This window comes from Balearica regulorum, chromosome 1 (genome assembly GCF_011004875.1).
Source record: "Balearica regulorum gibbericeps isolate bBalReg1 chromosome 1, bBalReg1.pri, whole genome shotgun sequence".
In the NCBI taxonomy this organism is placed as follows: Eukaryota; Metazoa; Chordata; class Aves; order Gruiformes; family Gruidae; genus Balearica; species Balearica regulorum.
In genome coordinates this window covers 199,459,827-199,474,079 of record NC_046184.1, presented here as the reverse complement: position 1 = coordinate 199,474,079, position 14,253 = coordinate 199,459,827, and the positions used below count along the sequence as shown (strand labels likewise).

Genomic DNA, 14,253 nt, shown 5'->3' with positions numbered 1-14,253 from the left:
AGCATAGGAATTATTATAAGAAGGAATGTATAGGAAATATCTGATATTCTCCTTAGTTAATTTTTATTGACTTGTGTTACACTTTTTTGACTTCACACTTGGTTCCTTTGATACAAGTTAATAGTGTGTGTAAGTCCTGGTGGAATCCAGCCAGAAACTGTAAGCTCCTCTGGGCAGGAGCTCTGGGTTTGTTTTGCAGAACAGAAGTGATAACGCTCCCCAACACAAGTCCGTACTAGCTTGCGAAAGGGTAAGCCAAAATCTGCTGACTTTCCTTTGATGGAAGAAGGCAGGCTTGCAAGTGTTAGTATCCAGGGGCAATACAAGTTTATTTTGAAGGGAGTCTGTCTAGGGAAGCATACAGCATTTTTCCACTGTTTTCCACTCATCTTAGTTTCAGGGCTCCTAGTTATGAGTGTCTGGGGCATGTCTTTTCCAGCTGGTGATCCATCATGGTGTCAGTGGAGATCCAGATGTGCCCAGTCAGCTCTTTTATTTTTTCTGCCCAATAGTATGTCCTGTATGTCAGTAATTGTTGGGTTTGTTTGGTTTTTTTTTTTGCTTAGAGGACAGAGGGGAAGGCTTTTATTTCTTCTCCTTTCTGCTTCTAATTTATGGTATGTGATAGTATAGGATTAAGAGTGAAACCACCTAAGAAGTTACCTTAGAAGTCTGGGAGACCTGATTACAAAGGTGCACTGACAAGCATGGTGTTAGTGACTGCTAACTTAGCAAATGTGCACAGCATACAATCGAAGATCACAGAAGTCTAGAATTTCAGTGAAAAACAATGTAGGTCAGTTTTCTTAGAAGAAGGTTTGCTCTATTTCAAATTAATTTTATTGATGATTGCTTGTCTGGTTTAGCACATTAAATTGGTGTGGTTTCATGGGCAACTGCATTAACTGTTCAGGTGCTTTGGAACTTTAAAGCAATGAAGGAATTAATTTTTTTTTTAAATGATAAAACTAGGCAAGTTTGTGGTAGAGTTTTAAGCTTTTTGGTTATATTTGTAAGTGTGGGAAAACAACCTTCTCTCCTCCCCTCATTCTATCTGGAGGTTAATTCCAGAAATGGTGGAGTTACAAATAAAGACCATTTCTTGTCTTTCACTATCAATCTGAATTTTTCATATGAAACTTCAGTATAGTTTTTGTGTAGAGTTGCAGAAGAGCTAGTTTAAATTTGCTGTGTTAATTTTTTGTATGAGATTGAGTTTGCCACAGCTGGTACCTAATGATGCGTTAATGTCACTTAGTTCTAGAATAATGTAATGGGAAAAAAATAAACCCAATACAAACAAAAAGGTGTTTTTACACAGGAAAAACATTGTACTTGCAGTACTTAGAGTAGTTGTAAAAATATTATTAAACTTCTTAATGTTTGACATGTGACTAACTGTACACCCACAGAACAGATTTGAAATGTAAGCATTGAAAGGAAGACTCAATCTTATAAGATGTAAAATGTTCTTGTTTACATACATGTATGTATATATACACAAGCACGCTAGAGGGTTTTTTTTGTCTTTCAGAGATATAACAACAATGAAAGGTACCATTGTTGCTCAAGTTGATTCCAGTGAGTCTTTCCAGGAGTTTTGCAGTACGTCATGTTTAGCCTTCTATGAAGATAAACAGAATCCCTCGAAAGGAGTTTTGAATAAATCAAGATGCACTATTTGTGGTAAACTAACTGAGGTCTGGTTGACTGTTTTTTCTCTTATCTTTCTGAATAATGACAATATTAATAACTTACATTCTGAAATAAGATAACTGAAAATAAGGAGATTTAAAATATGATTCAGTATTTTCATATGCAATGAGATATTGAGATATGCAAGCTTAACATTCCTGAAGAGCGACTGAAGGAAGGAAGAAAGAATTCAGAGGTTAATATTTGATTTTTGCTTCAGAAACTTGAAGTGCCTTTTGCTGATACCTTGTAGCTACTGTCAACAATTTGATTAGGCGTAGAATCTTGTAATTATAACCTAGATCTCCCATGCAGAAGAACTGCTGTTGAAAAAAGTCAAGATTTACTGTACTATTTACTTTATTTTTACTGTATATGTTGAAATATTATGCAAATGTTTTTGGAAATGTTTACAAGATATGTAATTTTAAATTCTCGTTAATTTATTAGTTTATTCTTGATGGCATTACTGGGCTCACCATAGTTCAGACTGCTACTTTACACACCATGTGTATCTGGCCAGTCTTCATATGCCATGTTTTTAGCCTGCAAATTGAGTATTTTATAAAATTGCATAAATTGACCTTCTGCTCTGATACGCAATTATTACATCCTTCTCTGTGATCTTTACTTCTAGACTACAAGAACAAATGTAGAACAAGACTTTTTTTTTTTTTTTTTTTTTTTTTTTTAGAACTCTGGAGACAACAGAAACACCAATTTCTCTCTGTATTTCATGGTCATTTCAAGCATCTCTGTTCTTGGATAGTTAGCTAGTATGATCTGTTTTTTAGTTATTGTACTTGAATGTAAGACTTCTGGCTTGTCTAGTTGTTTCAGGCAACTTTATGCTTGTGTGGTGATAGAATACTTCTTTATTTTTATTTTTTAGATTCGTCATGAAGTTAGCTTTAAAAATATGACTCATAAGCTCTGCAGTGATCATTGCTTCAATAGATACAGGATGGCAAATGGTTTAATAATGAATTGCTGTGAGCATTGTGGGGAGTATTTGCCCAGTAAAGGAGCTGGAAACAATATTCTTACTGTTGATGGTCAGCAGAAAAGATTCTGCTGTCAGAACTGCGTTGGTGAATACAAGCAGGTAATTACTTCTTTACCTATAACTTAAAATTAAATAAACAATAACACTCCTTAAACTTATCCTGTTATTCATAACATGTTTTTACTTCTTGTTAGAAGTCTTAAATAGCATACTTCTAAAAATTAAATAATGTCAGTGAGGGCAAACTAGCCAGAATGGACCTTTATTACTGGCTTTCTTTGATGTTGTAATAGCAGTACCTATTTGTTATTCATGAAAATAACATTGAAATTAAACTTTCGGTTAATAATTTCTGTTTATTTCTAATGTGTGTATCACGAGTATATTAATAGCAAGCCTGACACACAAGCTTAAATGATGTTCTCTTTTAGATACAAACGCTTGTTTGTATGCAATCGAAACATTCAAAAATGTGGAGAGCATACAGATTTGGACATTGCTATGAGAATGCTTTGAGTGATTATATGTTGGCTGTGTACCTGTGCTATGGCTAACCTCCTTCACTGTACAGCATAGATTTCAAAATTTATTGTTACTTTCACCCTTCCACACCTTAAATTTTGTGCTTTCATTTTCTTTACTTGGTTTGATTGTTATTGATTCTTAAGACTGTCAAGAAATAATCATCGTTGTGGTTAAAAATAATTCCAAATCAAGAAATCTGAAATTGATGTCTCTTAAATATTACAGAGCCCGCTTAGCTCTGAACCATTGCTAATGCTGGCTGGAAGGTTTAAATGTTATTCACCCTATTTATGGTATAATAGGATAGCTCTGAAATTTTAAATATTTTGGGGCAGGATATGCAATTTGGGGATTTTTTTTTTCTTTGAGTTTTTTTGCTTGGTACATTCTGCCCTGAGTTTATAGGGATAGTGTTATGAAATATGAAAGTACTATTTTACTAGCAAGAAATTTCTTCATCTGATTTTGAAGTTCACACTTGAATATGTGAGCCCCCCCAGCGCTGCACATTGCTTTGGGTTCTTTCTTCATCTCTTTCCATTTTTAAGAAACCAGTGGTCCAAGAGAAAAGGGAGTGCAGTGCTGAATGTTTTTAAATTCTTTAATGTTGAATCATGTATGTTTGTATTTTCTCTTTGGACATTCAGTTTTGATACTTTTGGGGATGGCTGTTCTTGTGTATATGCAATGTGCAAACAGCAAATCTGGAAACATGCATTTGTAAACAGCGTAACTGAAAACATAACATAAGCGTTATTCTTTTGTCACAGCTATACCAAAAGGGACAGGATAGGTTTCCAAGATACTAAAAACATAGGCATGCCCAGAAGCCATGGAAAGACTTGAAGAAACGTTGAATACTGTCTCTCGAAGAAACAAAAAGGCATGCCATTAACTTTGAACTTGAGACATTCCCACACAACCAGTATAACATGCACTGCACATGGAATTATGAAATGAACGTGGAATTTTGAGAGGTTGAATGATAAATCTGTACTTAACTCATTACAGACTGTACTCTTATTTGTTCAGATATTGTTGTATTTTGTGTTTAGATATGTATTTGAGAATGAGAAGGATATGGGTAGCAAGCTGTATGTTCCAGTTCGATCTGGGGAGGAGGAGCAGTTTGCAGTACCAGGAACCTTCACAAGTAGTGTTGAGTATTGTGCATTATTGTGAGGATCCTTAAGAGAACCTTTAAAATTGAGACGCATTTTTTTGGTGTTCTGACAGCAGACTTTATTCAAGCAAATTCTTAATTCTTTTGTGGAAATATTTTGTGCTGGGGAACTGTAATAGGCTGAGAGAAGCTTAATTCTAGTGCTTATGTGCATCTGGTTTGGAGTGGTGATGAAGTGTAAATCTTAACTGGTAGGTTTCAAATGTTCCTGGAGTGTGGGGGGTTTGGGGTATTTCTAATATAAAGAAAAACTCAAACTATAAAATTAGCGGGTTTTTTTAGTGTATGTTGTTGTAGGTGTCAAAGTTGCTCAGGACACAATTACTTGAGAATATTTAGTTGTCTAGCAGGATTTATTTAGGTTTGAACTTCCATTTGCATTAAGGTTTTTTTGAAATGAATGTATTCACGGAATTCTGTTTTATATAAGGAATTTAGACTTTGGAAAATGTCACTGACAACTCATTGGGCTACAATTGGTAAACCATAGGTTGCTTTATTCAGTCATAATGTTTTCTTGGAAATTTCTTGTTAGATCTTGCTTCTAAAGGAGAACCAGTGAAGGAGAGAAATGGGAGAGTTGCTATTACATACTGAAATAAACTCAATGGAATCAATAATATAGGAAAAGTTATGTATCATTTGATTACAGCATTGTGTTGTACAACTGATTATCGTGTGTCACGTAACAGTTTTAGCAAATGTTTTCTTACAAACAGTTGTAAAATACATAGGTCTTATTGGTATGAGCTTTGTATTAAGCAGTTTATATTGTTAATGTTATACACCTATCAATATGCTATATATTTGTAGTAGTAATAAATGAAAACTGATTCTTATTACTTGTACCTATCTATATACTTCACCCCTATTTTTTTTAATAAATATTACACTGACTTCAACAAATAATTTTCAATAACTTATCATGGACATTTTTTCTTCCTGGAATGAAAAAATTAAAATTTTGGGTAATAAAAATTACTGTGGCTCTCAGAATGGCCACTGAGTTCAAATAATCCATCGGCTACAAAGGGGTTCTTTCCTCTGCTTTAGACTGTTGGTGGGAGTAAGAAACAGTGTTATTCTGGGGATGGGGTGTAGTTTTTTTCTGAAGTGCCTAAGTCACTTTTCAAGGTGATGGCCGCACATAACTTTGTACATACCAGTTTCAAAACCTGCTTTAAAACTGAGACACAAATAATCTTGAATATTGCATTCTGTGTTTTGCGTTTCTGAGAGGTGATAGCTGTTCTTTCTTACCTAAAACTGAAGTAATTACAGAGCTTAGGTTTCTTTCATATTAAAAAAAGCTATGAAAAATAAATAGATTAATAAATTGTGTAAGAATTTGTAAAAAAAAAAAATAAAATAAATAGACATAGCCTGACTAATGCTCATTGTGGTTGTATGCAAGAGCATGTTAATTTCCTGCTGGCACAACAGCGGTTCATGAAGATGGCTAAGTGCAAGTCAAGCTTTTTTAAAAAAAGAGAAAACAACAATAAAATCCTTCCACCAGAAATTAAATAGCTGTGACAATTCAGATAAAATGTCAAAACCCTTATTGGAAGTGGTTATATTTTTAAACCTGAAGATGACTACTACTTCTAGATCATAAATTCTTTACCTGTTGCACTGAGGTTGAAACTCCTCACATGTAGAGGGGCAAGAGGGACCTAAAGAATGATGCTAAACAAAATGAATAAAGCAAAAAACACTAGAAGAGAATGAAATAATATCTGACAAGGAGGTGGATAAATTGTCTATGTAATTGTGCAAATGCTGAAATATTTTCTTTCTTTGAGTAGACATTTCATATAATTAAAAAGAGAATTTAACCATTTTAAAAATTACTTTAGTGATTAATTTAAAAATTAGTATCTATGCAACAAATTGAAACAGACCCCAAATATTCCTGCCATGAAGACATGTTGTTTCAATGTTTCTGATACTATTGCATATTTTCTGTCTCTACAAAATTAGTCAACTGACTCTTCAAGGCAGTTGCAATGTTGTTTGTGTTCTGGTTTGCTGGATTTGGTTACAGGCTTGACAACTTTGTTCTAAGGAACAAGTGAATTCTGTGACTTGGCTTGTGCAGCCAACCATACCTTTTTAATTTTCAGCTGTTCAACTGAGAAAAAACTGAGTCTGTGTCTACTTTTAAAAATACATCTTTAACTGCTTTGCTTACTGGCCTTATCAGTCCACAGTGCTCTTGATTCTGCCATGAAAGCATTCAATGCTTTAATAGTTTCAAATGTTCCTTTACTTTTTTGCTTTGTTTCCTTAACTAAAATTCTTCTTGTTAGAAATGACCTGGAATTCGCTTGCTTTGGGTGCTTCTTAAAAGTGATGGTCTTCATATGCTGTCAAAAAAGGGGGGAAGGAGCTCTAGCGATTTCTTCATAGACTTCTTAATAGCTCTGGCATGAAGTGAGCATGGAGTGAATGCAACCCAAATGAGTATTTTCCTAGTTGGAGAGGATGCTTGCATTCTCTAATGAAAAATTTCCTTCAGTACTGAATAAAAGTGCATTTGATTGACTTACTTGATTAGATGAAGTCTTAGTGCTGAATGTGCTTCCAGACTAACCACCCTGTGCCATGCCTATAAGCTATTCACTTACAAGCAATAGAAAAAACCCAACCTAGGCAGGTGCGCTACCTTGTTTTGAATTGTACTCCTTGCCAAACGACTGCTTTTGTGAAACTTATTAAAACTCATTTAATCTGCTTTATCTATGTGCTGGGGTTTAGGAGCCTTCACTGTATGCAATAATAAGCATATCAGTTCTGCAACTTTAAGATTCATTGCTTACGTGGAGTTTGCATTTAGTTTCACAAATTTATTATCTACTATTTTAAATCTCACTGAATGCTGTGCTAGAATGTCCTGTCATATAGTACTCAGTGGAAGTACCTAGGGTTTTCAACTTTGTCTTGTCCCATGCAGCATCTGTTCTTTTTTCTATGCTTTTTTGCTATTAAGACAGATCTGTCCTCCTTTCTAGGACTCCTGCTTCCTGCTGTTGTCACTGCTTTGTAAACTGTTGTTTCCAGCTGTCTGTTTCACAGTAAATACTGTTGACAAAACCAGTAATTGTGAGAGTTGAACAGTCCCTTTACATTGAAATATTAGAAATACTAATTTTCAATACTTTTTTTTTTTAAAAAAAAAATTTCTGGTCACTTCTGTGGCTTCAGCCAGTTCAAGCTGTGGTTTAATAGTGGTGTCTCTTCCTCATATGGTAAACCACTTCTGTCTCACTTCAGGTAACAGCTTGTTATTAAGTATATCTCTCATAATCCTGACATCTGATACTATGTACACTTCTACAAATGGAGATGACCTGATGCTTTTTACCCCATCTATGGTTAAATGACAGAAATCTTTATTAGTCAAGAAACAGTCAATTCCCCTTTCTTCCTGCTTAGTGGTGTGGGGTTTTCTTGAGGCCTCTTGGCATTTATGCCTCCAGTTTCTTGCATCTCTGAGGCAAATCAAGTGCTTCTAGAAACCATCCTGTTCTTCTACCTTTTTTCCCTACCTTTTTATTTACTTCTGTTTTCCATAACCAGCTATTTTGCCATTTCTGCTTTGAATGTCTGTCTTCAACTGTAGAATTTGCTGCTCTTTAAGGCAACTGATTATATAGTTTTTATTAGGCACCTGAATATCAGTCATAGTAAGTGTTCAGGGTGTTATTTTGTTGATATTTTAGAAGACAAAGTGAGATGGATACATCAGTGATGTTAAAACAGCTTTGTAGTTCTGAAGAAAAGTACTTTCAGCAGTCAAAATTGTGAGATGTGATCTGGGTGGGAGCACAGGAAATCCTTAGGAAGAGGAAGCAAGGAGGTGATACGAGCAGGCATAAGAGTTAGAATGGATATAACCACATCTGTGCATTGCTGTACCTGGAATAATTGGGCAGGGTTGAGGGGAAGAGGAAGAAAAAGCAAAACAGAAACAGCTGAAACAGTTGGTTAATATAGAAGTAACTTGCTTCTTGAGGTAGGGGAAGAACGGGTTTTCAGCTCTGCTTTTCCTGAAGGCGTGAAGGCAAGTGTCTTGAGAGTGGGAACAAACCTGGCAAAAAGAGGGAGTGCTGGCAGTTGGAGATGCCAAAGAAAAGTTACTGGACAAATTATTCATTTGGCTGTTTGCAGAGTTCAGCTGATGGAATGTAAACACAAATCGCTTGGTGTTCAACGGCCACAAAAGCAATTACTTCAGCTTTTGCTCTTAAGACTTGGGTGTTACTCTTGAGTTGTAACTAATCTTAATCTCTTTTGTTGGAGCAGGGAAAAGTTTACAGTTGTTATACTTGGGGGAAAGATGATTGGGGTGCAGTATTTCAAAAGACTGAATAATACGGTTTCTTCTTTCTTTGCTGTTACAGATTTTGGTGACATCTAGTTCTTTTCTTAAATGTGCATGTTGCTTCTAGATCCATCTGGACCATCCTTCTTTCAAATAAATCTGAAGTAGTTTAGCTGCTGTTTTCTTGATTGCTTTACTAATGGATCTCTGTTACCACAGAATACCATGTAGTGAATATCTCTGCTTTTCTACTTACAGAAATTTTATATCTTCTTTCTCCTTTACCTTTCTATTCAAACACTGGTTGACTGTGTTTCTGTCCCAGAATATTCTTTTCTAGAAGCTTCCCCGGTATTCATCTTATTTCTAATCTGAAACTGTTACTCTATAAAGCTACCAGAGAGAAGTTTGCCTGGATTGAGAAGTATGTACTGATCTGTTTTACCGTGGACAATATGAGTTTTAACTGCAAAGCATTTCCTTCCACTGGAAAAAAATCTTTGGGCTGCTACATAGCATTGTAGCAATCAGCTGGTATTCTGGTGTTCTGAATTGACTGGCCCTTGCATGGGAGGAGTTGTAGCAAGAATACTGTCTTACACTGCAGGGATGTTCTTCATCCTGCTCTCTAGCCTTCTGAAGGCACGTGAAGCAGATCATACTGCTTTTTTAAGTCAACAGTAAAAGTCTGTAGCGCAGCTCCCTAGATGCAAGGTACTAATAGCTTTATTGAACTACTCTTGCAGCCAGATAGTTCAAGAATAGACACTTTCATTAGTTTCAGTTGCAAACAGAAGTGAGGCTTACTTGTAAAATACCATGAAATTACAGTATTGGTCTGATTTTTATTTTAGGACTTGATCTTTCTTCTTAGGATGTATGCAAGAAGAGCTCTAGACTTCAGCTTTCATGATGCTTTCAGTGAGATGTAAAGGAAGATTAAGACTCCTTCTAAAATGATTGTTGCAGATAATGGCAAGAAAAATTCCTCGGAAACTCTCCAAGTGAATTATATTATTTCCAGGAATTTGGATTTATGTTGCAACAATGCTTGTACTTCTGGAATATATCCCATTCATCTGTTTTGTCTTGCATCTTGCTGCTTCTGTAGTTGCCAGTTTAACACTGTCCTAGTGGACAGAATGAAGATTTTAAATGTGTAACTAGTAACTCATAAGAATTTTCAAATCACATGAAGAGCTTTATAATACACCTTTTCTCAGTTACCTGTCATGATAATACCTACCGTGAAGTAGATCTGATTTCTGTGAGTAAGTCTCTAATAGGGTATACAAACAAGTCATGAAAGAATGAGTGGGTTTAGAATCAAATATAATAACAGAAGAATATTCAGGATTCTACATTTACCTTAGACTTTATACTTTGATAAGAGGTCAGATACGCAATGAGATCTAGCTAAAGTTAGGTCATCTCAATGCAGAATCTAGGTGGAGTAGGGAGGGAAAGGTGTGGTTGGACTACTGTGCATCAAGCTTCCCCTTGGAGGGCACTGGGTCTAGAAATTTTGCCTCTGGATTAACTCTTTTTTTTTTTTTTTTTAACTTAGTAATCTAATTGATGCAATTTTCTTTCCTAATTTGATAGCAGTGTTTTTACTTAATAGTTTCCTTAATATTGCAGTTCTTAAACTTGCAAATATTTTCATAGGACACTGTAGATTTGAGTTCACCAGAAGCGGTGCATGGAAAGAAAATACTTGGTAAATGTGGATTGGTTTTGAGTTAATTCCATCTTTGAAGGAAACTTGAAACCGAGACTAGTTTGAATGTGCAGGTTTTTGTCTATAATCAGTTTTGCCTACCATTGAAGTATCACGAGGAGTGTGAGATGAAGCCAGTACTTCATCTGGATTGGGAGATGCCTGCCAAGAAAGCAACTTTGCAGAAAAAGACTTGGATATCTTGGTGGACAACAAGTTGAACAGGAATTAGCAGTGTGCATTTGCAGCAGAGATGGCCAACTGCATCCTGGATTGCATCACAGAATGCTTGAGGTTGGAAGAGACCTCTGGAGGTCATCTTGTCCACCCCCCTGCTCAAGCAGGATCACCTGGAGCAGGTTGTTCAGGACTGTGTACATGTGAGTTTTGAGTATTTCCAAGGGTGGGGACTCTGCAGCCTCTCTGGGAAACCTCTTGCTCTATTAGCAAAAGTGTAGCCAGCCGGTCAAGGGAAGTGATTTCTGCCCCTCCCCACCAACAACCCTTCTGCACTTCTAAGATTGCATTTGGAGCACTGAGTCCAGTTTTGGATTCCACAAGATGAAAGATGTTGACATAATGATGGAAGTTCAGTGGAGAGCTACCAGGATGTTAGAGGGCTGGAGCACATGACATAGGAGGACAGGCTTGGGAGGTCTTTAGTCTCTTCAACCTTCAGAAGGCTAAAGGAGATCAGTCATCTAGTGGGAGGGTATAGACAGGACAAAGTTGGAATCTTCTAACTGCACAGTGGAAAGACGAGAGGCAGCACACACAACTTGAAAACAAGGGGAAACTTGATATAGATAGAAGGAAAAGCTTTTTTTCTGTGAGGGTGAGAAAATCCTCCAGAAGGGTTTTGGAATACTCATCCTTGGAGATGCGCATATTTGACTGGACAAGGTCTTAGGCAACCAGCTCTGGACCTGATTTGAGCAGGAGGTTGCACTTGACCTCTGGAGACATTCTGCAATCTACATGATTCTGTCATTCTCTACTTCTGAAACAAAGAATGAGGCAGTGATTTTCAAAATAAGAGTCAGGAAGTTTAGGATTGGGTTTTTTTGTTTGTTCCCTCTTTACTTAGTGAAGATTTTGGTCGTCTTTTGTTCTATTTTTCTCTCTGCCAGTGAAGTTCTTTCTTTTGTCTCCTGACCATGAAATACCAACAACATTGATACAGCTTTACATTTTTTACATTAATTTCTTTTCTGAACACCCACTTTTCCTTGAGGATTGTTAAAATATTCAATTAAAAAGAAAAATGTTCTGTAGTAAGAACAGGAGAACAGTTATTCTGGTTCCAATCAGGGATTGAGACTCCTGTGGTGTATGTAAGTGGGCATGCAGGAGGAGTAAGAACAGGACAGGTACTTAAGCTATTTTCCTCTGAGCATTCTCAACTTCTAACTCTGTAGAAGTCAAGGGATCTCTTGAAATTTATGCAATGTTTCTGTATGCTATCTTTAGCGAATCTCTTTAATTAGTGCTTGTCTAGTCTCCTTGTGAATGCATGTAAGCAGTTTTTCCATCCATGACGGTCTTTGGTAAGAAGTTCTGCTGAGCTGTGGTTTGTTAAGTGAGGAGCTACTTCCTGTTGGTTGTTTTGAAACTACTTCTGTTGATATTTGTGTGATTTCCCATAGTTGTTAATATTAGAAAAGACAATGAACAGTTGATCCATAGTGCCCCATATTATACCATTTTTGGTTCTGTCATTATCCTCATAAGTTACCTTGTTTCCAGGCCAAAAATCCTTACCTCATAAGAATGCTCTTTGAGCCAAAGCATTACTGTAGTTCTCCTTAGTTTAATTGAATCTTTTCTTTGTTTATTCCAACTAGAAGGGTACTTCTAGGGTAAGGATTCTCAAATGTTACTTCTTCTACAGAATGAAATTAATACTGCAGATTCTTAGAGATGAAAGATAACATGTGATGGATGTGAGAGTAGAACTGTAAGTTACCTGAGAAACTTGAGAAGAGAGTGCCTCATAGTGAAATCTGACACTACAAGAAAATTCTTGGTTTGCATTATGGCTGTCTAAAAACATTTGGGATGGTACAGTACGAGGTTCTCTGATGTCAATGGAGGAAGCCTTTGAGTTAGACTATTAAAAAATAAATGTTTGAGACACCTGTATAATGCTGATTGATTAATACTTTCAGGTATGCTTTAATCTTTTCTAATAGTGTTGAACTCCTTGGGTTTTGAATGGGTGTAATATTCAAACAAGTTTGGGGAGTGCTGGCAAGAGTAATAAAAATGCAGGAAAAAGTTCAAGTTGAAGGAGATGATGATTGTGAGATTTTGAGAGCAATAAATTTAAAGCAATTTTGGGTCTTTATTTTTTTTTCTTCACTGGTGTCCTTTCTTCTTCATTTGTGTAACATGTTTAAACGTCTAATAATGCAGAAGTATTCAAACCGTCTTCTTAGTTGCCATGGCAAGAATAAAGTGAGAGCTTTGCTGTTACGGTTCTGTTTCTACCCATAGAATCTTCTGCATCCTTGGTATGTTCTTGGGAAATTCCTGTTCTTTGTAGTCTTGATAATTTAGATTTAGGTTTGCTGTATTATTACTAGATAGTAATAAAGATTCTTCTTGTTGCTTTTAAGTCTGAAAGATCTAGGGTGAAATCAGTGAACAAATCCAGTATTGTAAGGATGTTTGAAATTCAGAAGTGATGGACGTGCTGCTGCACTGTACTTTGTATGTATGATCCTTTCTTGACATAAGTTAAATAGCAAGATATTTGGGATGCTGATTAGGAAAAGCTATTTCTACTTTCAAGGGATTTTTGTTGAAACATGAAGGCTATTGACACAATGAATCTTTTCCAATTATTTTCTGATCAGCTTACTATAAATTCATTTATTATAACCCCTATTTTCATCTTGCTGTCTCTTCAAGTCATCATGGCCTCAGCTTGATTTTTTTTTTTGACCTAGAACTTGTGAAAGTTTCACCTACCTATGCGTTGTTTTCTGATAATATTCCTGAGGGCTCTTTGTTAAGCTGTTTGCCATATTTGCATCAGTGCTTTTAGATTGCCATTTTGGGTTTACTCTAGAGGTATCAAGGCTATTTGCACATGCAGATTTTCTGATGGTTGTTGTCCATTAAGCTTGTTCCAAGTCAAGTCCTTTGTAAATTGTGACCTCCTGTATTCTCACTGATAATATAACTTGGAGTATTCTTGATGCCTTGCTTCTGTCTATTAGCCTGTCAGAGGAGATGGAGCTATTCTGCCAATACATGTTCAACTCGTAGAACAGTATAATTGCTGCATTTTGGTCTTGGTGTGAATTTTGTGAGTATTGTGGCTGATAAGGAGAATTATTAGGTGCTGGGTAAAACTTTTAAATGGCAAACAGAGAAAAAATGAAGAAAGATGGGAAGGAGGGATGCTGGAGTCATATAAAATATCCTCCTCTGGGTAGGAGCTTGTTATCTTGGCACATTCTTGTTTGGAGGAAATCTACAGCAAAAGTTTCATCAAAGCAGCATGTGGAAATTGTGAAGTTGTGCAGCACTTCGAAATTGTGCTGGTCTCCGCAAGGTGCTACACCCAAAAGTGACAGAGGCGTATGTATTTGTACGTTTTTATGTACGTGTTTTTAATAGAGGAAAGATGATACATGTTATAAACCCGTAAGAGTTATAAAAGATGATACATGTTATAAACCCATATAAGAGTTTCTTCTCTGGCTGGCTGTGAGACTGGATTTGGCTATTTGTCAAATGTAGGTAGATAAGGATGGTAAGAGCAAAGATAGCCACTGAGCTTTCGGTTA

At 36.2% G+C, this 14,253-nt stretch overlaps 1 protein-coding gene across 1 annotated transcript in view; it reads left to right on the top strand.

Moving 5' to 3' along the window:
* The window catches only part of ZMYM2 (zinc finger MYM-type containing 2), a 91,929-nt gene that overhangs the window by 31,455 nt on the left and 46,221 nt on the right, over nt 1-14,253 (top strand). Inside the window, 2 exon segments of the mRNA XM_075742231.1 lie at nt 1,535-1,700; nt 2,588-2,800. Of these exon segments, the coding sequence (XP_075598346.1) occupies nt 1,535-1,700; nt 2,588-2,800 (379 nt within the window).